The sequence below is a fragment of the Dipodomys merriami genome, unplaced genomic scaffold, assembly GCF_024711535.1.
Source record: "Dipodomys merriami isolate MVZ:Mamm:240054 unplaced genomic scaffold, mDipMer1.0.p SCAF_177, whole genome shotgun sequence".
In the NCBI taxonomy this organism is placed as follows: Eukaryota; Metazoa; Chordata; class Mammalia; order Rodentia; family Heteromyidae; genus Dipodomys; species Dipodomys merriami.
Genome location: NW_027203126.1, coordinates 1,964,288 through 1,988,192, shown reverse-complemented (window position 1 = coordinate 1,988,192; position 23,905 = coordinate 1,964,288). Strand labels below are relative to the sequence as shown.

Sequence of the window (23,905 nt, the reverse complement as noted above, 5' to 3'; positions counted from 1 at the left end):
GGCAATACGCTGGGCTCAGCCTTTCCTTTGCTGCTAACATGTTAGTTCTCCCTCTCTTACTCTAACAAAGTAGCAGAGACGCCCAGCTTAAGGAGAGTAAGGCTTCCTTTTGGAGATTTCAGACCAGGGTTGGTTTTGGCCCCGCGGTGAGGGAGTGGCATGGCAGAAGCGCACGCTGAGGAAGCTCGTCACTTCCTGGCAGCCAGGAAGCAGGGACAGAGGAAGAGGAAGACGCGACTACCAGCATCCCACCATCCCTTCCAAGGGCGCACCCTCAATGACCCCACACTTGCCGCGAGGACCCCACCACCTCCCAGCGTGCCAACCGGGGAACCAGGCCTTTAACGCACAGGCCAGCTCCACACTGCGGCGCCAGCCTCTCCATCCATAACTGTTCCGGTGGCTTTCCTTCTGCTGAGTCTGCTGCCAGTGCCTACAGCCCATCACTCTTTCCATTCCAGGCAGACTCATCTTCTTTGCTCATGTCATCTCTGTGATGGTAGTTAACACTCTATAGCTGGCTACACTTTCGTCTAACAGTAAAATAAAATGCTATTTAAAATCCAGGAAACCTACAAGCTCATCAGGCTACCCCTCAGAACATGCGTGTGATCCTCGAGCACAACCCGGGGCTGCCAGACAAAATATCGCCTTGTAGCCCGCGGAGAGAGAAACGGTGCTGCTGCCACTCATCCATCCCACCGCCCACACCAGCACCAAGCAACACTGACAAGAAAACAGCAGACAGCGTAAACCCTGTTATTCCAAAATCAACACTTGTAAATATATTTCAACAGGTGTGCGTTTCCCCCTAGCTCCATTCCAAAAGAGCCCAGGAACAAGAATCATCTCTAATTCCAACTCCCCAGTACCTGCCGTACTGACCGACAGGGTGACAGAGCATAGCCTTGGGACCAGTCTGAATCCTGGCTCTTCCACCTACTACGGTTCCAACATGATCAAATTACCTCATCTTTCTGAACCTCATTCCCCTGTGTAAAATGGGGATAACAATAAAACATAACGGCTACTGCAACATATTATATGCACACACATACACGCACACACACACACACACACACACACACACACACACACACACACAGAGCAGCCAATGACTGCTGCTCATGCCTCAACCCGACGCTTGGCCAGCCACAGGGATTCCATCCACTCATATTAGTTATGATTTTTTTTCCCTTACTGATTCAATGGGCCAGAGTTGACAACAGGAAAATCCAATTGGAAAACCAGACGGCAGAGAGCATACGGCTCAGACACTTTAGGTGCTACAGTTTACTTGAGTCAGTGGGATAAGGAAAGCCGGCAGAAGAGGCGAGCCTGTCCCTCGGTGCACCGCTGCGGGAGAAGGAACAATCCCACCATACGCAGCGTCTCTTTTGTAACACGGACTGAGCCACAAACACCGAGTCACATCTCTCTTGTGGCCCCGCACGCCCTCAAGTGTGTGTAACACGGGGAATCGAGCATCTCCCTCTTAGGATCCTTCGCTTTCCTCTTGAGTTTGATTACCTCCCACACCCAGCAGAGGAGTTAATAGCCCTTACACTGCCATTGCTCCGCACAGACACAAGGGGTCGCTGTAGAGAAGGGCCCTCTGCCACGGTAGAGACCTTGCTGGCCATTCTTTGCGGGCGTCTCCCTGAGACCCACATGGTCATAGCTACGCAGACATCAGGCTATCTGCATCAGGGAGGAGACTTTTAAGGGGTCCAGGATGCCCCGGGCCTGCTCATGATCTAGCAGAGAAGCTGCCAAATCCTAACCAAAGAAGTTTTCTGGTCTTTTCCTTGCTGAAACATTCATATGAAACTCATTATTTTTTTTTTTCTGTTGAGGCATCTACATACCCTTTGAATGTTTCCCCTAAAGCCAAAATAATACCCTCATGCCCACCATGGCTACACTTACCTTACGGCCCTTAGAAATTGGCTTAAACATTATCTTCCGTAAATTGAGAATGGAAACCGGCAGGAGAGGTTTAGCACTATGGAGTAGCACTTACCTGCCTTGAGCTAAAAAAAAAGGAAGACATCAAGTCAAATGGCCTGAGAAGTGCTCAGAAACGAGTTTCTGCAAGTTCCCTCAGGCTGTGTCTGAGGCACAGAGTTTGGGGTGAGAGAATGCATAGCTGTGCACTACAGCACATCTGAGCATGGGTTAGCTTTAGTACTTGTCCAGGGTCAGATCAACATCTTAGGGAAAAAAAAAAAAGTTTCCTGACAAAAATGTGAGCGCAGAGTTAAAGAAACCGATGAACACATTGTTTGGTAAGATAGTCTTTAACCCAGGAAAAGTTATATGAGTCAAACGATGAGCTACAGAGGAATTCGAATCTCTTTCCCCTGCCCTGAGACAGCTCGAAGTTCACTGAGATCCCTGGGGATGGGGACTGCCACTTCGCATAGTCTCACGCCAAGGGGCCCTGTGGCCCTACAACTGAATAACGCTTTATTAGCAGTTATACAAAGATGAAAACAAGAGCATGAAGAGCTGGGCTAGAGGGTAAGGGAAGAGACGAGAAGGGTGGGGGAACGACAGAGTGTATTATGAGTCAGGGCCTAAGGTGGCTAACAGGCCTTAAAATGGGGTGGGGGAGGGGGCCTGGGGACTGGGGGGCTCATGCCTGTAATCCTAGCTACTCAAGAGGCTGAGATCTGAGGATGGCAGCTCAAAGCCAGCCCAGGCAAGAAAGTCCATGAGACTCTTATCTCCAATTAACCACCAGTAAACCAAAAATGGAGCTGTGACTCAAAGTGGTAGAGCACCAGCCTTGAGCAGAAAAGTTCAAGGATAGTGCCCAGGCCCTGAATTCAAGCCCCATAACCAACAACAACAAAAAGGTGTGTGTGTGTGTGTGTGTGTGTGTTTGTGTGTGTGTGTGTGTGTGTGTGTGTGTGTGTGTTGTGTGTTGTGTTGTGTTGGTGTCTGTCCCCATGTGTATGAAGTCTCCTTTACCTCTTACTTGCATGGCTCCTGTAAGTTTCTTTGGAAGTTTTTGGCAGTAAGAAAGAACTAGGCAGAAGGGACAAGGGACTGCCTTGTGCCAGGCACTGGTGTGCCAGGAATGGATGTGTAAGGCCAACCCCATCAGGAAAGGAAGACAAGACATGGCAGCTCAGTGCTGGGGACCAGACAGGTCACACAGCAGCTTCTCCCTGACGCTGGTCAGTGGAACCTTGGCAGAGGTTCTGGGCAGAGGTTTGGCACCGCCCCGGTGCCTCCGAATGTAGAGTGGCAAGGACAAGCAGTGATAGGTAACCAGCCCTCGCCTGCGTTACAGCGTGGGCCCCTCCAAGCCTCCTCTCACTGAGCAGAGCCACTGTGAACTCCAGGGGGAACTTCTGTGTCTCCAGCCAGCAGCCCATCCTCCACCCCACCCCCACATCCATCAAGCAGAAGAGCCCCTGAGCAACAACCTTTATCCTGATATCCATTGTCTGGCTTAAAATGATAAGCCAGGCTTGCTCTGAAAAGTGTTGTCTGTGTGCCCTGGAAAAAGCCAGTCTCCCCGCTTACGCACTCTCCTCCTGCTCACACCGGCAGCCCCTCCCCTTCCATTTGCTCACTAGCCCCGGTGGGCAGTGTCGCCCATCATCCAGGCCGGAGCCTGCGATCTGTACACACACACCTGAAAAGTGACAGTCGGTCTGCCTCTCGCTGCTTTCTGGGGGTGGGTACCCACCTGGAGGCTGACAGCGGGCACAGGGGTACAGTAGTGACAAAGGTGGTTTCTGAATCTAAAACAGTCCCAGGAGCCAGAGACACGAGGGGGGGATTGCCGGAGGAGGGGCGAGGGCCGACTGGTCTTGGGGTGCAGTAGTCTTGCAGCCATGCGAGATCTGATCTGATGTATATGGTTGCCTGGGGACGGCACTGCTCAGCGGGCAGATCCTGACCGGCAGCAAAGGCAGGGAGGGGGAGGGGGAAAGGGCTCATGGGAGCGCCACTGTGGGGACAATTTCACTATGAACACTGAATCATCAAGCTGGACTTGGTAAACAGCTACCGAAGGGCAGAGAAGGACTCTGGGATTCAAACCGACAGAGTCCCAGTCCCGGCCTCGCCACCTTCCACTGTGTGACGTTAGCGAGCTGCTTGGATCCTGCAAGCCCCCATCTCCCATCTTTGGAATGTGAGCCCCTGACCAGCGGGGCCGCGGCAGGGATCAGAGGAGAGAACACCAGGAACACCAGAGGCTGGCTGGGGACTCAGAACGCGGTTCGTGGGGGACAGTTCTCATTGGGGTGATGTGTTCCCCCACCCACGCCTTCGCTTTCCGCAGAGCCTCTGCCCTCAAGTGTATTTAGCTCCTTCCACGTGCCCGCCCCACCCCCAGGTCATGCTCTACGTCTGAAAGTGATGGTTCAGTAGTCAAGCACGGGTTAGACGAAGGGTGGGGTGCAGGAAGAGGCCCTTTCGGCTCCCTAACAAGACAGACTTGGCGATGCTCCCTCTTCCAATGAGGTTCAGAACTTCTCATCGCAGTTGCTTAGAAACCAGAGCTGTGGTGGGCTTCGGCTGCCTTCCAGAATCACCCTAATTGGGATGCATATAGAACGGTTTGTTGACACTTGGCAGGTTTTTATTCTTCTTCCTGAAGAGATCCGGGCCTCTTGTACCAATGCTGACTCACACTAATTAAAGTGTAGCCCTGAGCCAAGGCACCTGTTAGCGGGTGTAGACGTCCACTGGGCAGGGAGCAGGGGGGCAGGGAGGCGATGCTGCAGGCCTGATCGGGCCTCCCCTCCCCCCACCCCCTCCCCTACCTCGCCTCCCCCCTACAGCATCACCATTTCAGATTGCCGTCGCTGTATTTGCATTTCAAGATGTTTCCAGGGTCTGAGGTGACTTGTAAGAGGGTGTGTGTGTGTGTGTGTGTGTGTGTGTGTGTGTGTGTGTGTGTGTGTGTGTGTGTGTGTGTGTGTGTGTGTGTGTGCGCACACGCGCTCACTGAGGTCCCAAAAGCTTGCAAAACCCATGAGTTCTATCATGAATTCAAGTCCGACGGCCTGATATTAGATGCTGGTTCTGCCCTCTTCCCTTTGGGGACGTGGAGGCCAGGCATGGCAGAAGGCAGGCCCATGAACGCATCAGAGCAAAGAAACATCTTCCTCCCTGAGCAGTGAACTGCAAGGCCACTGCGTTTGATTGCTTCCTTCCAGAACCCCAAGGTAGGCTACTTCCCAGCGGAGAATCTATAAACAGGTGTGGACACCGGAGGCTGCCCGGCATCTCTAGCCTGTGTGTGTGTATCACTCAGCTCGTGCATATCTGGGTCCGGGCACCGCTCCATCAAAAACCGAATGCAAACGTACCACACCCAAGTAAGGGAGCGCCAAGGCCGAGACCCCCAGGAAAAGTAGGCATGTGTTTAATTAGGACTTTATATTCAAGAACTTAGTCGCCCAGTGGTATTTTGTGGAGCAATCCCCAGGTGCCAGTAAGCACCTGCCTGCATCAGGTTCTGACACACAGAGAGACTGGGAAATTGCCCCTGATCTTAAGTCTAGCAGCATAGGAGCTGGGCATGGTGGCTCAAGCCTGTAATCCTACCACACCTTGGAGACAGAGATCAGGAGACTGTAACTCAGGGCTAGTCCCAGCACGAAATGTCTCAAGGCTCCATCTCAACTAACGGCTAGGTATGGTGGGTTGCACCTGTCATCCATGCCAAATGTAAAGAAAGGGCCGCATCTCAACGATCACATCTTTCCTCAGCTTTGCACAAGGCCTGATGCATAGTTAGCACTCAATAAAGATGTCAGGAGGGAAAGAAGGAAATGAACTGTATTCAAAAAGGGGCAGAATACATGGATCTGCTGGCAGCAAAGACACTCGGGCTGGGCCCTTACGGAAGGGGAATGGCTGATCACGAGAAGGCGCTGGCAGGCACCGTCTCTAATTTTAGAGCTAGGTAAGAACAGAAGTGACCATCAACAGGAGATCAAATAACGTAACCCTCTTTCTCCTCCTCACTTAGTCAACGAGCCGGGGTATTTACACGGATTGCCAAAAATATTATTAGATCCTCGCTACAGGCCAAAGAGAAGGGAAAAGAGGCGGAACTGAGGCGCTGGGACGTGGGGCCCGCACCGGGGGATTCATGTCAAGAGATCAGCTTAGCAGAGGGCAGAGGGCAGGGCCACTTCACAGCGCCTCAGCGCCGCTCCTCAGTGTGACTTTCAACCATGGACGAGAGGCCTGCTTGCTCTTTCTAACTGGGGCCTTGGACTCAGAGAAAGGACCAGCCATCCCCACGACTCAAGCAATGTGAATATTCAATCGAGCACTGTGCTTTGCATATTTCATGCAGTATTTTTATAAACCTTTCCAACATATTCTATTTTCTCTATGTTTCATCCTTTACAAGTCTGAGGAGATAATATAACATATAGTATTATTCATACGTTACATGTTATATTGTATTTTTCTATTTTCTATATGACATATGTAATATCATGTGTTATATTAATAGTAGTAAATGACAACATTAATATAATATAGAAACCACCTGAGAGGAGAGAGGCTCAGACCTGCAGGCCAGCCCATATGCATCCCCCGCAATTGCAGCTGGTAATCCTGCATAAGTCGTCCGAACTTACGTCCTCATGGTGAACTGGAGCCAGTCATCCCTATGCATGTCATGAAGGACTGCTTTAGGATTAGAGTGATTCATAGCTGTACAGCCTGGGTAAATGGTCATTCTTAACATTTTACTTGCGGTGGTGGTGATGATGCTGTTGATGGTGGTGATGGTATTGTTGGTAATGGTGGTAGTGATACTGTTGGTGGTGGTAATGGTGGTGAGCATGGTGATAATGGTGGTGATGGTGGTGATACTGTTGGTGAGGGGCATGGTGATACTGTTGGTGGTGATCATGGTGATAATGGTGGTGATATTGTTGGTGGTGATCATGGTGGTGATACTGTTGGTGATGGTGGTGGTGATAATGGTGGTGATGGTACTGTTGGTGGTGAGCTTGGTGATAATGGTGGTGGTGATGCTGTTAGTGATGGTGGAAATGATATTGGTGGTGATGGTGATTCTGTGATGGTGGTGATAAATACTATTGGTGTTGGTGGTGGCAGCGATAACAGAGGCAATGTTATTTAATCCTAGCTAACAGAACTGAGAAGTCAATAGTTTTGCCTGTATTGCATAGCAAGTTGACAACAGAGTGAAGCTGCAAGCTGGCTACTCACCGGGCATTCATGGACACCCCATTCAGCCTGCACCTTTCGGCTTGACTGCGATTCACCATCATCAGAACAGTCCCCTTCCGAAACACCCACTCAGCATTTGAGGGTCTTCCCATCCAACTTCTCCTCCTCTCCACTTTCCTCCTTTTCCTTCTTCATTTTCTTTGATGGAGATCTGAGGTGGAGATTAAATAAAATAAGAATCCAGAAAATCAAACCCCTTAAAAATAATTAGAAGGTTCTTGCATGTACCTTCTTACTCAGTAGAGCAGAGGTTAATTCCCTGGCCTTAATAAATTTCATTACTTACATGATTATCAAGCACTTACTCTACCAGCACTACTTTTGGAAGGATCACAGAACTTTATGAATTACTTCATAATGCAATTTACTAAATCCCAAAATAATTGCGGTCTAGTTAGACTGTGCTTCCCAGCACCCTCAGAAGAAATTCTCCCAAGTTTGCCACCTGAACCACGGTGCCAGAAGTCTGGGAGTCTCACAGCCAGTGTATGAAGCAAGAGGGTTGTAACAGCATTACGCATGGTGATGAAGGACGAGGAGAAGGAGCAGGGGTGGAGGAGGAAAGAGAAGGGACAGGAGGAGGAAGAGGAGAAATTACTGTGGCCATAGATTAGACACCTCCAATCTACTGCACACGGGGCTGACTGCCTCTCATAGATGATTTTCAACATGCTAGCCACATTTAGCCCAACTTTCTGGGTGAGGACACTGCATCTCAAAGCAGTTACCTGGTTCTCTCAAGATCACAGCAGAGGCTAACTGACAAGGAAAAAAATAACCAGTGAAACCAGATTTCCTCGTGGAAATCTGGCCGAGTATAAACTCAGGCCCTACCAACCACTAACCCTGCAGTCCATACGTGTGACTTCCTGAGCCTTCGTTTCTTTCTCTGCAAAGTGGGGATAATGGTTTTTCATTCACCAGCAGTCAGGAGGGTCTGATGAGATGGCACCCACGAGGCCCAGCTCCCTCCAGCAATCACCAGACATCGCTCTCCTCCCTGGCCAGTGTCCTTTGATTTCCCCTAATCTCTGCCTCCTGAGTAGCCAGGATTACAGACCTGAGCCACCATGCTTAGCAAGGTGATGACACTTTAAGTGCAGAAATCATAGTAGTTTGGTCAAGGAGACAGACAGACAGATAGACAGACAGAAACACTGAAACTGTATTCTACTGCACTGCAATCAAGGTCTGCAGTCACAGTGGCTTCAGCAACATAAAGAACTCATCAAAGAAGATGATAAGTGTATATGCAAATAGAGCAACAAAACCTGTTGACATTGTCTTAAGAAGCCAAGAGAGGGAATGAGGGTAGAGTAAAAAGAGGAATGAGCTGCTCTAACTCATGAATACCATTTACTTTCTAGAGAAGGACAATCCAGGACTGTCACGGTAGCTTCGTGACTGCCCAGTAAGCAGGTCCCATCTTAGATTTAATCCACTGTCCTTAGTGTCTGCTTTTGATCTGCTTATCCTTATGTCTGCTTTTGATCTGTTTATGGCTGCTTATGCTTCCACAAAGGCTGCTGGAGCTGCTACCACCATGACACCTTGACTTTCAGGACACAGGCAGGAAGAAGGGGGACAGGAATAAAGGGCATATATCAGGAAGCTGGCTTCAGTTTGAACAAGGACAACTGAGAAATGAGGCTGAATTATCTAGACACATGGATAGATGCCCAAGGCAACATAGCTGTCACTGAGGAAGCCAGGAACTGGGTATCTGGTGGGCAAGCGGAACAAGGGTGAGTGGGAGGAAGAGAGAACCAGTGAGTGCCAACGGTCTCTTTCCCAGACCCTTTCTTCAAGGAACCCACAGTCTAGCAGGAAAAGCAGACGAGTCAAAAGGGCATCGCCAGAGTGTGATGAATGGAGCGTGCTTGGGTACAGGAAGTGGGCACACTTGGCCAAGGCTGGCAGGAAGGGCCATAGGGGAGGAGCATTTATTTGGCCAAGCCTTGAAGGACAAATAGAAAAACAAGACGGAGAAGATGCTACAGAGAGAAGGAAACGCATGTCCAATTCCAGGCGTAGACTGATTAAAGGAACAGCTAGATGAGTGGTTTAGGGCACAGCACAAATCTTAGAGGATGGTACTACTCAGAGGAGGAAGAAGGGAGGAGGACTGGACCCGAGGACTGTGAGAAGTCATTGGAGGGCCTGACCCGAGTAGTGAGTCACACATCTTAGAAAGAGCCCCGGCCAGCCAGGGGACAACAGGCTGAGAAGGAATCAGAATAAATTAGGAGACTGCAAAATGGCTGTTTCTGGCGAGGGTGGTAGCAGCAGGAAGCAAGTCTGGAAATGAAGTTTGGGGATGAAAAGCCCCAGCTCTTAAGAGTTTTAAAATGAATGGGCTCTGCCTCCTATTCCCTACACATCATTTAAAGAGACAAACACAGGGGAACGGCAAAGAAAGAAGGTCTAAACCCAACACAGCCACGAGGAGGAAAGCAAGGGACTCACGAGCCCTGACCTTGTGTCAGGAATACGGACATAAATTTTGGATTTAAGCAGGAAAATGTTTTGAGGGAAAGGACAAGAGGTATGTACGATCGAGGTAGTTGTGTTCGAAACTGAACCCCAATGGATCTTTAAGAAGGCCCAGTGTTGTTATCACAGGATGCTGAGTGGCTCCTGGTCCCAATAAGACCAGATGGGCATGAGGAGGCTGCCCGAGGGGCCGCTTCAGCTTTGGTCACAAGGCGTTTACTAGTTGCCCTGGTCCTTCCTGGGCTCCCAAGATGGCGGGGGACGGGGGTGGGTGGGATCTCATGGTGAAGCAACAGGTTAAACTGGCAGAAATGCAAAGTGCGAGTTAGGTACCCAATCCAGACAAATGTAGGAAGGTAGAGCTGGCATCGACTCACTGGGCACAGAGGAACAGAGGCAGGCACAAGCTCCCATTCGCAGGCGTTGGGTTTATGGACTCTGTGGCAATTTCTAAATAGTGTATTCATTGCAGATAGAGAAATGTTCTAGAACAACCAAACAGAGAAATGCCCTAGACCGACAGTGGTCTGCAAGGTGCAGACTTAAGAAATAGCACATGGGTTCCACACGGGACCCAGAGAGAGCCGAACCAAGTCCCTCCACAGCCCCCTTCTCCACGGAAGGTCCGCTTCTCTACATGGCTGTCACCGTCCCCCGGCATCTTTCTGCCACCTGATCAAGGTTCCAAAGAAACCCCGTTCATAGGTGCTGCTCTCTGTGCTGAGAGATCTTTCTGGAACTTCTGATCTGTGAGGTGAGGTGCCAACTTGGCAAAACCTCCCAACACTGGGCATTCCCACTAGGCAGCCCTCCTCCCCTCCCCCGACCCCAAGGGTTGATAAAGGAAGTGTTCAGAGATGATTCAATAAGAAAGTGGTTTGTAATAAGCACTGAGAATATGTTTGCAATCAATTTGCTGTGTATACAATGCGCGACCAGGGCAATCTTTTGTGTGTAGAGTTGACCTTTTATCTCTGGCAATATTGTCCTATAAAGAAGAGTGAGATCCTACATTGAGGTTTGTTAGCACGCAGGAAACGGCTTTAATTTGCATGCTGACAAAGATATTAACTTGGGAAGTGGGGGGCAAGGGGGGAGGAGGATACAACACAACGTGTCCTTTTGTCTGGAAGGCAGTTCAAAAATCTGTGCTGTGACTACAGTTGACTGAGGTTCAATTACTGTAATAAATGTATTCCAAATTTCATCTCAATTGCATTTGCATTTTAATGAATGACTCTTACCTTCTTGTCAATTTGGCAGCCAGGCTAGATTTATTAAGTTATTGTATAAACAGGGCATTCTAATGCGGGAATTTAAATGCAAACTATTTGCTCGGGTGCGTTTGAACTGGGGCTGTGTTATTAACTCGCCTGGGAATACGGCATCCCTGAAAAGCCTGAGAGTTGACGGCGGACACTTCAGCTCCGTCCACGCACGCGGTTGGGCTGCCCTCCCTGAAATCAATATGTCTGGGTGGGCTGACAGAGCCGGGTGTGGGCCAGACAGAGGACATGGCATCTACAAGCCTCGACAGACTGGGAATCAACCGATTTATCTGTCATTATTTGGAAACGGTAAAAAAAAAAATGTGTGTGTGAAGTGAACCTTTCCCATGTAGGCAATCCCCACCGCTAAGGCCGGGACAACCTGGTCTCCGTGTGCCGGCCAGCAGTGTTTAACCACCTCTGTGTGATTAAACCACCCTGGGCTGGGTAGATCCACATTTCTTGTGCGCAGAGGTAGAAGATGAGTGAAAACCAACCGGATGCAGAGCCAGAACGACATTAAAAGTTCCTTGGGTTTTGGGGTTGTTGTTGTTGTTGTTTTTTAATACCTCTGGGCTGATAGCTTTTAATAAAGTGATTTAGAGTAGTTAATCCAATAACTCCCCCCCCCATACACACACCATGATAGAAAGGCTCTTCGGCCTGCCACCCCACCCCCACCCCCAAATACCCGCTAGCTCCTCGCAAGCCCTTCAGGCGCTGCTCAGTCTTCATTCTCTTTAGTGCCTGGGGATGGAGGCTGAGTCGGACCGTGGGAGACTTATTTCAAACAGAATGTCCAATAGAAATAGTCTTCTTCTTTGTCTTTTTTCTTACTTGCTTGCTTGCTTGCTTACCCATTTGTCTTTTGAGGCAGGGTCTCATGCTGTAGCCCAGCCCAGTGGCGAACTCAATCTGTAGCTCACTCGGATCTCAAACTGGAGATCCGCCTGCCTCCATCTCCTAAGTACTAGGATGACAGATATGAGCCACCATACCTTACTCTCTCAGCCCAGGACAGTATTCTTTCTTGTCTTGTCTTGTCTTTTTTGTGGTATTAGGGTTTGAACTCAGGGTTTCCTGCTTGCTAGTCAGGTGCTCTACTACTTGTATCACACCCACACCCCTTTTTTGCTTTATTTGTTGTTGTTGTTTGTAAGTACTGGGGGTTTAAACTCAGGGCACTCATCTTCTCATAGCTGATACTCGACCAGTTGAACCACACCTCTATTTGGGCTTTTCGGTGATTATTTGGGAGATGGAGTCTTGAACTTTGATCTTACAGATCTCAGCCTCCTAAGTATGTTGATTTAGTTATTTTTTTAAGTAGGATACCGCAGCATTCCCCAGCCCAATCCAAGCAGTCTTTAAAAACTTTCAAGACAAATCGGTGGACAACACATGTCCAAATTTTACTTTTAAAAGCTTACGGCAAGGAGAAGACGCATCTATTAAAGGCAATTGGAAGATACCTTTTTGGACAGAGTTCTTTCAGGAGGAAGGAAAAAGAGGCGGGTTGACCAGTGTATCTCAGATTTCAGTGTGTCCATGAGTAGCTGGGGACCCTGTGAGAACGCACCTTGGGGAGGGAGGGGGTCGCAGGGCTGGGTGGGAGCGGGATTCTTCTATGATCACGAGCCTCCACACGATGCTGACAGCTCTGGGCCATGCTCTGAGGAGGAGCCAGCAGCTGGACGGCAGCACTGGAGGGAGGCGTGCTGGTCAGGACTGATCGCCTGGCTCCTAATTGGGGCCCGCTGTGTGGGAGCTCTAACGTCCCCGAAAGAACTATTCTCGCAGAGACAGCCAGCTCATCTAGTATGCTCTCTACGGCTCACAAGGGAATGTTCATTATTTTACGCTCCAAGGTCTGTGGTAGGCCACCCTTTCTCAGGTGTGCAGTGTAATAATACACTATTTACTTTCTTCCTTTTTTATTCTTTTCTGTGCCAGTCCTAGGGCTTAAATTCATCATCTGGGTGCTGTCCCTGAGCTCTTCTGCTCAGAGCTCGTGTTCTACCACTAGAGCCATACCTCTGCTTCTGGCTTTTCGGTGATTAATTGGAGATAAGAAGTCCTGGGACTCTCCTGCCTGGGCTAGCTTCAAATCAGGATCCTCAAATCTCAGCCTCCTGAGTAGCTAGAATTACAGGCATGAGCCATTGACAACCAGCTCTACTCTTACTTTATTAATAATATAGTTTATCATGTCTAAGAAGCATTTTTTTTATATTTCAACATCTCCCAGTATAAAGTATGATATAGGACTCTGTCAGTGTAATTGGCATATTGTTTTCTTACTTGGTTCCTAAAACAATGGGCAATTTATAATGGGCAATGTTCACGAGCTGTTTTCACTGTACACTGTAACCGGCTGCCCCACCTTTTTTACACATAAACTGACTGCAGATTGGCTGATCTAGGCTGGGGTCATGCATCCCTTCCAGGTCCAGTGAGATCATGGGGTTGGTTCTCCTGGTGCCAACCCAGAAAGCCCATCCCATGCTGGTACGGAAGTCCTATCTGCTCACAATCCATCACCCAAGGAGGTCGATTCCAAAGTCAGGACCCTGGGGCGTCCATCCCACACTGAGCATGGGGAAGGACGGTGAATGAGGAGAATGCTGGTTTCCAGGCCACTGGAGAGAAAGGAGCTACTTCCAGGGAAGAGCAGTTTTCGCCTTTCAATCCACTCACCTTCATGAATGTGCTTGCGCTAAGAGCCAGCAGGTGGACAGAGACACACATTCTGGAATAAGCCCTCCTGGCTTCTAGGGCGTTCTTTGTCCCTCCGCAGCCATTGCAGCCCTCGCCATTCAGGTAAGCCCCCCTCCGTGTTCTCATCTGCCAGTCACTGACGTGGACCTCTCTGGACATTAAGCAAGTTGGCAATGGTAAAAAATAGCCCTAGCTATTGGGTCCTGTGTATGAGGTACTGTGCTAAACTTACCACGCCCACCGGCTCACCAAGTTCTCCCAACTGCTCTCTAAGGCAGGAATTAATGAACACCTTCCTCTTTGGAAGATGAAGAAGTTATGGCTCTGAGTGAATTAAAACCTGCCTAGCATTATGGATGAGCCTGGAAGACATTAGGTGAAACAAGTCACACATACACACACACACACACACACACACACACACACACACACACACACACACACACACACACACACACACACACACAGAGGTCCCCAACTATGTAGAAGCCAAAAAAAGATAAGACTGACCTCATAGGAGGAGGAAGTAGAATAGTGGTTAGTCTGGAGAGAGGAGAAATGGAAAAGAGGATGTTGAAAATGGGTCCAGGAGTGTGGCTGAGTAGGAGCGAGAGCTCCAGATGCACTGTGAGCTAGCTAGGGTTGAAAACAAGTGCTTGAATATATTCTTATTTGTTTATTTATTTATTTATTTATGTCAGTCATGGGGCTTGAACTCTGGGCCTGGGCGCTGTCCCTCAGCTCTTCAGCTCAAGGCGAGTGCTCTACCACTTGAGCCACAACGCCACTTCTGGTTTTCTGAGTGGTTTATTGGAGATAAGCGTCTCACAGACTTCCCTGCCAGGGCTGGCTCTGAACCCGCATCCTCGGATCTCAGCCTCCCGAGTAGCGAGGATGGCAGGCGTGAGCCACCGGCGCCCGGCATGCTTGAATATTTTAAAGCAGCTGAGAGAAGCCAGGCGCAGCAGCTCATACCTGTAGAATCCCAGCTACTCAGGAACTGTCAAAGTTTGATGTCAGCCAGGGCAAAAACAAAACCTCAAGTGAACAGGAACTTATCTCAGAGAAACAACTAGCATTTTCAGTTCCTCAAGAGGTAGAGAACTGGAAGGTTTATGCTTGGAGGCCAGCCCAAGCAAAGAGTCATTGCAATTTCATCTCAACAAGCAAGCCATGGTGGCTCACTCCTGTTTCCCTGGCTACACTGGAGGCTGTAGGCAGGAGGATGTTAGTCTGAGACTGGCTACAGGCAAGAGTTAAGAGATCCATCTTTGAAAAAACAAGTTACAGCAAAAATGGCTAAGGGCCTGGCTCAAGCGGCAGACGAACTGCCTAGCTAGCATGAGACCCTTGAGTCCAGACCCCAGTCCCACTCAAAGGTAAAGTAGTAGTAGAGAGGATTTTTGCTGTTCCTCGTGGATGAGCCAGTCACACTGATGGGATCAGTACAGGTTGCACCCGGGTGCTGAGATGTCACAAGCACCCCTTAAGTAGGTGCAAGTGTAATACGTCTGCCTCTCTTCTGCTCTGACATTCTCCCATGCAAGAACATGTGTCCCCCGAAGACAAAAGCACGCTGGCTCCCAGCCTCGCCTCAGGAGAAGCTGCACTGAGCAAGGAAACTTCTCCATTTTATCATCTGCCGCCTCCTCCTCCCCCGCTCGCCTGGAGCACTTCATTATCTGCTCCTCGTCCATCACCTCTCGATGTCTGCCAGGGGAGTTCTTCATCCTGCCCCGAGCGCCCACGTGTGAACGGGAGGCCTCTGGTGAACAGATCGGAAGGCGAAAACTGCGCTTCCCTGGAAACAGCCCCCCCCCCCAGGCACATGGCCCGTGATCGGCAATCGCGATGAAGAGAATGCAGGCAAAATGCGGGGAATTACGTGGGGGTTTTGCCAATAGATGAAGCGTCTTTAAATGGACGTGATCCTGGGGGAGCCCTCAGGAGGGAGCTGAAGGAGTGCCCCACAGTCTGAAGGACGCAAGAACAGACAGATGCGCCGGGCAAGGGAGGCTCAGGCCTGCCCCACGCCCCTTCCAGGCCTGCCCCTCTACCATGGAGGCCCGTCCCGGACAGGAAGCGGCTGGGAGGCTGGCCGCCTTGGCTGAAGAGGGATGGAAAAACCTGGCCCCTAGTGTTCACAAAGGGCCCCAGCCCTCCTCCCTGTCCCCGTGTGCGCAGTTGGCCACAGAGCTCTGGGCGCCTGGGCGCTCTTTGTATCTACAGCTAGAAGAACGATGGCTTTCAGCACTAGTCCCCTGAGCAGATTGTGGACAGGGGAATCCTCTGGTTACAGCACCAAGAACGACTTGCCATTGCCCAAAGAGCTTTCGTGTGTTCTGTTGTGTAGTGCTGGGGATCTAATAATAATATTGATGATGGTGATGATGATGATGATGATGATGATGATGATGATAAAACCCCAACAAAGGTTACTTGGCACCTTGCATGTGATAACTGAGACACCTATGGACAGACTCACAAATATGAGAGCATTTAGGCGAATCAAAGAGCGGGACCAGGCGTCCTGGCTCTCTGCTAGCTTCTCTGCCATTGCTGGTCCTCAGGTCCAGGAACCTGCTGGCCTTTCCCATGCGTGAGGGTCTCCAGTCCTGTGAGCTCAGAGGCAGCCGTTATGCTAACTCAACAGGATGATGAAGGAAACAAATGACTCTACCACAGTCTCCCCTAGCCGGTGATTCTGAGCACAAGCTCAGAGTCTGACTGACTCTGGCATCTGAGCCGTGGGAAGGTCTCCTGTCCTGTGGGCATGAGAGTGGCCCTGGGGAATGGCTGGTCCCCCGGAAATCAGGATCTTGTCTTAAGTAATGTATGCTATGACGTCAGCCAATTCATCTTTGCTTCTCTGTCCCCACCCCTCGTCTCCCCCACTTCTTCCCAGCATATTGGTCCAGTCTGTGAAGATAGGCCGTGGGTACTTTAGCATACTGAAAGAGGAAACGGCCATGAAGAAAAGACTGCAGCTGCTTCAGAAGCTGGAGGAGGAAGAAAGGAATAAATTCCAACCAGCCAGAAAGTACTCAGAAATACAATACGGCGAAAACTTGCTGGGGTGAGTGGATGAAGCGGCCAGAGCGGCTGGTGACCGCTGGCCGGCCGGCAAGGGCCTACGAGGGAATGGACTCAGGGCTGTTGAATGCAGGAGCTGTGGTCAGATGAACAGACTGCACCACCCCACCCACACTGGGGGACGGGGTGTCTGTCCAAGAGGCTCCTGTGCCCCTACATTTAAACAACAGTCCCCATGGAACCTTCTACTCATTTGGAAGGGACTTCTATTTATTTATTTATTTATTTTTGGTCAGTTGTGGGGCTTGGACTCAGGGCCTAGGTGCTGTCTCTGAGCTTTTCTGCTCAAGACTAGCACTCTACCACAATGCTACTTCCGGTTTTCTGGTGGTTCATTGGAGATGAGAATCTCATGGACTTTCCTGCCCAGGCTGGCCTTGAAGCGTGATTCTCAGATCTCAGCCTCCTGGGTTGCTAGGACTTCTAATCCAGGGTCACAGAGCACAATTTTCCCATCTCTGAGGTTTTAGTGTGGGAGACGTGGTTTCTTTAGCTGAATAAGTTTAAAGATGCCCAGGATCACCCATTGGTTCGGTGATGTTTTATCTAGTAAGTAGATTCTAGGAGCTGTACAAGGTTGGTTATTCAAACAAAACTGCTTGCCATTACAGCACTGTAACCATGAAATGAGAGCGTGAAGTGTTCTAATGCAGCCGTGAGAGCTTGCCCATACAAAGACCCGTCACAGGGAAAACACAAGCCTGGGACCCAGCTGAGATCTGAATTCAAGTCCTGGCTTTCCCTGTGCAGCTGTCGGCCTTTGGACTAATTCCCTGAAGCTTTCCCAGCCTTCCTTTCCCCAGCCTCCCATAGGAATGAGTGCTTCCAAGCATTGAGGATTAAATGAAATGATACTTAGCACAGAGCTCAGCATAAAAGGCACTCTCGATAATTATTTGCTATTATTATACAGTAAAGTGAATTTAATCTCTCTGGGCCTCAATTATCTGAAATCGTTAACTATGGGCCTACAGCAGCCCCTGTCTACGAGCTGCACTGCTATAAATATGACTCCAATCACAAAGGTATTAAAACTACAAGTGCTCATTTATAAGTACTTTTTAAACCAAGTGTTTGATCGTGAGCTTTATAAAAGCAAAACAAGATTCTTTTCATGTGCCTGGTACCACCACCACCACCAGGATCTAACAGCAGAGAATAAGTTCTTTCAGACAAAAATGTTCGATCTGACAAACTATGCAGGGGGGAGAAGAGAAATCAAGCAAGTCCCTGAAGACGCCAGCCTGCGGGCTGCGAGTTTTCCCCCACCGTGCTCGGCGACCTCCTTTCTCAGCTGCAGATTCAGCTGAAAAGGTGAAAGAGGCAATGGGGAGAATCTATTTTATTATTGTGGCTGAGCTAAGGTGTAAAACCAGAGAGTGAGGAGTGTAAACACTAGGTTAATTTCTCCATATTGTATTCTAGCTCACTGGGAGATAGGGTTGAGCAGTAAGATAGGGCACAGAAATGTATTTGCTAGTGGGTTTTGTTTGTTTGTCTCCTTTTCAGCTCTGAAGCTGAATAAGGAGTGGGTAAAAGCGGGAATCAGACCAGTCAGATTCTCATCCTGCCTTGGTGCCATCTTTCAATCAACTCTATGACCCCAGGATTCCCTCCCACCCCTCACTCCCAGGCCAGCCTTGTTTCCTCAGGACCCCTCTATCCCATTCCCCTCACTGAGGTGGTACTGGGGTCTGAGCATAGGCCTTTGTGCTTGCTTGTGGCTGGTGCTCTACAACTTGAGCCATACCTCCAGTCCAGTTTTTTGCCGGTCATTTTGGAGATGGACTCTGACGAATTTCTCTGCCTGGGTTGGCTTCGAACATCAAATCCCTCAGATCTACACACACTTATCCACAGATAGGGAGGTAGCACAGTTAGGAAGAGAGGGAGGGAGTTGGAAAGCACGGGGCTGGAGCCTAGGCACACGCCTCCCTGGAAGCAGGCAGGGCTCTCAGTGGGCACGCAGGCCCAGATTCCTCAGAACTCTCCAGATCTGACCAGCCAATGCGCTTTTCATTTTTATGTGAAATCTCCCACTTTGGGAACAGTTGATTCAATTACACATGCATGCATTCAGACACACAATAGGCTGATTAAAACATGTCTGCAGATTGAATTCTGTCATAAGTAAAAAAAAAAAAAATCCATCCTATGATGCAACATACCAAAGAGAGAGAAAAGAAAGAAAAGGCTATTTTCTGGAACTGAGATGACTTCCTCCATGATGGCGGGGTGGGGGTGGGGAAATCACCGAAATATGCTATTACATCGCTCTTACCGTATTAAATTGCCCTTCCTAGAAACACAGTTGAGAATTGTGGTGGTTCATCTTGATTGCTGGCTGATTGGAGTGAGACGGGCCTGGGCAGTTAGTAAAGCGCAGCCCTAGCTTGTGCTGCGAGTCTGTGAGGACATTTCCAGGGAGAAGGAACTAAAGGGAGATTGTTCCTAAACGGGGCCGTGCTGTGGAGGCTGGGAGCTCTGACGGAACAAGAGAGGGAAAGGCCAGGCACACAGCTCACATGGCTCAGGAACTCCTGCCTCAATCACAGCTACTCAAGAGGCTGACAGGTGGAGGATCGCAGCTGGAGTCCCATCCAGGCAAAAAGTGAGCAATACCCCATGGCAACCAATAAGCTGAAAACTGATGTCAGGCATCTGTAATCCCAGTTAGTGGGAGACAAAGGTCAGAGGACAAATATCCAGTTCAGCCTAGTAAAAAACAGAGACCCTGTCTGGAAAAAAAAAAAAAAACTACAATAGAAAGGGCTATGGACATAGCTCAAGAGAGGACACCTACCCCTGCCCCCCACGATTAAAAAAGAGAAACAAGGGCAAGAGGGGGAAATATATGAGAAGAGTCTCTCTCTTCCCCCCTCCCTCTCCCTCCCTCCCTCCTTACACCCCCCTCCCTTCTTAGGACCACCATAAAATAAACTGCTCTTCTTCCATGCCCAATGCCATGGTAGACTGAAACTATGAACTGAAAATAAATCTCTCTTCCCTAAAGATTTTTTTTTGGGGGGGGGGGTTGTTTTTTTTGGCTCGGGCTTTTTATCATAGCATCGACATTGTCTTGTACAATTCTTTAAGAAAACACTAGTGTCTCTCCCCTCAGTCCTGTCTGCTCAAGGACAAAACTAAAAGGAATGGTGATGGTTTGTGGCCGGCTCAGGCTAAACGTTAACAGCACCCTCTCTCAACTAATAACCCAAGGACAGCAGTATGTGCGGGTCATCCCAGCTACGCACAAGAGGATGAAGGTCTAGAGTGTGGTCCAGCCCAGCCCAGGCCCCCCGCCAAAAAAAGCCTATCTGAAAATATAGTAAAGCGAAATCACCTCAGGGAGGGATGATGGCTGGTGTATAGTGGGTCGTTGTTACCCACATCCAGGGTCTGCACAACGGGAGATCAGGGCAGAAGAAAAAGGAAAGGGGGCTCCAGGGGCTCTAACGCTCACCAGCTTCTGAACCCCCAGCTCCTGTTAGCAAGCTTATTTGTCTAGTCCAGTGCAGGGGAGGGGACTACAGGCAGGTGCAGGGATCTCGTGATTACAACCATTAGCCTGAGGTATAGTTTGTCCACAAAGTGACACTTGATTCTCTTATCTTTAGGGCGCAGAGGAGAGGGGTAAACACTTAACCGTCACACAGACATTCATCTTATCTCCAAGGCCTTAAGCTTTCCGTGTCCAAACAGCTCTAGCTTAAACACACGTAGGGTAGTAACGCACACATTTGTCTTGCCTTGTCTGTCTGACCTTTCCAGGGTCCAGTTCTCAGCCCTGCGAGTCCTGCCCAGGCCGCCTTCCAACCCCTTAACCTGTTCCTGGTCTTGCAGCTTGGGCCCCAGGGCTCCCCACGGTGGACGACCTTGTATTAGCGGCCAAATGAACTCTAGCAAGAGAGGGCAGTTGCAGTGTCTCCTCGGCCTTCATGCTGTGCCCTGTCTGCTTTTCCAGCAGTGCCTCAGATGTGGAGAAGTACAAGAAGCTGGCAGCCAGTGGGATGCTGCGCCCGTTCACCCCCATCCACAGCTGTATCATCTCCCCCCTGATGTCGGAGTCCCACGTGTAAGCACCCCCCCCAACCCCCCTGCGTCATCCGCCTGGCTCCGTTCTAACCTGGAGCCAACATGAAACCCACTCAACGAGTTGCTGGGACCCTTCCTTCACCAGCCCGAAGGACTCTGGAGCCAGGAAGGCTGTTCAGCGTGGCATAATTAAAAACAATAATAATAATAAGAGAAAGCAGCTGGCAGAATAGCGCACTCCTATAATCCTAGCCACTTGAGACGGAAACTGGGACGATCGTAGTTCCAGGCCAGCCTGGGCGAACTAATAATAATAACAACAACAATATGCAGGACTTTGTTCCTGCTTCTAGGTCCACAGCTTAGCTGTGTGTCTCTGGTCTAGGTCAGCTCACTGGAGGTTAGGAAAACTGTGTCTCTCGACATGCAGTAGGCGAGTGCAAATTTGTTCTCACAGTGCTTGGGGAGGATCTGGAGAACAGGGGTCTCGGCACACCAGGTCTCCTGAGGCACGGGGCTGCAAGGATGCAGGCCCCACCCAAGCTTTTGCTGCAAGAATGTCAGCCATCTGAACCCAGGCTCAGGCAGTGAGGGAGAGACTAGCATGGCCCAATCAATACAAGGCATCCTAAGCAGAGAGGGATGGAGAGGCAGGACCCTCCGAAAAGGCCTCGGCCAGGCCCTGCTGATGAACTCTTCGATTCTCAGTCATCCTGTCAGCTAGTATAGATGGAAGCCAGGTCAGCCCCTCCAGTCCCCAAGTGATTGATTCCACATAGACCAGTCATTCTGAAATGACTGCGTAGGGATCAATTCAGTCCTGTCAGAGGACACGCGACCTATAGCCTGAAAAGTGGCAGGGGTGGGATCCGGGGGTGAAACGCAGCCTCCTGTTCAGTCTCTAAGAGGACGAGGCTTTCCCCTCACAGCATTTCCTGACAGAGCAGCTCAGGTCTGGACTCGCCCTTGGCCACTTGGCAGATGCTGGGACTGGCTTGGTACGCATTGTCTGACTCCCTGAGCACAGCGCTGCTCTCTACGCCCACTGCGTCTGGCTGGTAGGCAGAGGGGGATGGGCAGCACAGGCGCATGGGCTGTGGAGTGAAGGGGGCTCGTCCAACGTTCTGAGTTCAGGGACTGCAAAGGTGGGCAAACCCTTCTTGTTTTAATCTGATAAAATCCTAGACATGACACACTTCTGATCTGGCACCTAAGCCCTGTGGAAAAGCTGCTGTTTCCATCAAGGATGTTTCGGGGGACATTTTTGGTTTTGTTTTCTGTTTCCTATTTGTTTCATGGAAGATAAAATAGATACTCATGGGGTCGGATGGCAAGGTCTGGATAGATCGGATGGGACGCTTGCCTGATGAAAAGGTACAGCTCTACTCCATCCCAGGAGACAACCCCAACACGAGAGCTGAGACTGCCGGAACTCAGGTCTCAACTCTGCCATTTTACCGGCTTTTAGGATTCTGGACAGGTTTGGTGGCCCACACCTCCCTTGTGGAGACTGATAGGATGCTGAGCTTTAAAACAGTGTCTGGCATCACCAGGTGGCGGTGTCCACAAGCCCACCCCACCCCCACAGCTAACTCCCTGTGTTGATTTCCTGGCCCTACCCTCACATCCCAGGCCTGCAGATACACAGAGCAGGGGTCTCTCCTACTGCCTTCCTAGGGTTGTGGTGATGGGAGTAGATGGAGGTGCTTATAGCCATGACCCAGGGCCAAGCGCATGGCCCATGAAGACCACTGACCGTATTCTGGCACAATCTGGCACAATCATGTGCTCAGAGCCCAAGAGGACGTAAGGTGAAAGAGAGAGACACGAAAAGAAGGGGCCCGGACTTCCAGATCCTTTAGATTAGGAGTGAGGGAGAACAGGGACTTAGTAGCAAATGATTTGTAAAAGAAAATTAATTCTCTCCAGAGAAGGGGGGAAGGAAGGAGGGAAGGAGGGAGGGAGTAAGGGTGCTTATTTGCTTCATACCTCGCAGGCATTCACAGCTCCCCCAGTACACAGGGGGAAGGGTCGGGGACTGGGTCGGCTCCATGCTTGACCCCAGGGTGCAGGCCCCGCCTCTGAGCCGGGGCCTTCCTGGAAACAGGGAGGAGCAATTCCTTGGTAGGCCTACCGGGCTCAGGCTCTGGACCCCTAGGGATGTCGGTTGAGGCAGGATGCATTTTCAAGGAAGAGCTATTATGCAGCTTTGTAATGGAGGTCTCTCCTCTATTAGTGTGAGAGACCATGGGGGGCGGGGGGAAGGCAGCTTCCAGGATGACACCTTGGTTCCAGGAAAAACAACAAAGGCCTGCAGTGAGTTAACCCTCTCATGACCCCCCCCACCTCTGTCAGAGTGACCACTGGGTGACAGCCCATCAGAGTGGACGCTGGGGTGAATCAGACCCCAGTCTGAACCCTCACAAGTCCTTAGGGGACTCACTCCTCACGGAGGAGGTGGGAAGAGTAACCTTCATGTAGTGTGGGCAGCATAAGCATTAAGGGTATTCATTCTGGCACCAACCCCAGCACCACGATGCCAGGTGACCTTGAGCAAAGTGATTGTAGCTCTCTGAACCCATCTCCCCTTCTCTGAAGTGGGGATGATAACTCATACCCCAGCTGGGGGAATTACATGTGAAAAAAGCAAAACCCATCAGTACCCAACTCACTGTAGATGGTTCATACAAAGTGTCCAAAAGAGTCAGAAAATACAGGTTAGACATATTGTTAATCATGTTTCAGTTACATTTTCAAATAATATATTCATATGTCTATTCATCATTATCATTAAGATCTGCCAAAAGGGGAACAGCACAGAGGTCAAAGCTAGCTTTCTTCAGGAATAAACTTCCAGGCTGCTTCTAAACAATGAGTTCAGCACCAGCATAGGGTTTGGATAGATTTTGTCAGGGGTCTGGAAGTTAAGCCCTGGGCCGGGAATTTCGCACCTGGCCAGCTGTGTGCTGTGTGAGGTCCTCCGTGCAGGTTTAGCAGACAGTTTCTGTCTCCCAGAAGCAGTTTGGAGAGAAAGGAGCCTTGGGAAATACATG

At 50.0% G+C, this 23,905-nt stretch overlaps 1 protein-coding gene across 3 annotated transcripts in view; it reads left to right on the top strand.

The window, feature by feature from the left end:
* The window catches only part of LOC138829813 (coiled-coil domain-containing protein 60-like), a 114,392-nt gene that overhangs the window by 61,006 nt on the left and 29,481 nt on the right, over window positions 1-23,905 (top strand). The window contains exons 3-4 of one of the 3 annotated variants that reach the window (XM_070026338.1): window positions 16,630-16,800; window positions 20,785-20,892. In XM_070026338.1, coding sequence (XP_069882439.1) covers window positions 16,630-16,800; window positions 20,785-20,892 — 279 coding nt within the window. Of the gene's footprint in view, window positions 1-16,629; window positions 16,801-20,781; window positions 20,893-23,905 lie in introns of all 3 variants that reach the window. The other 2 variants (XM_070026337.1, XM_070026339.1) reach the window with 2 other exon arrangements.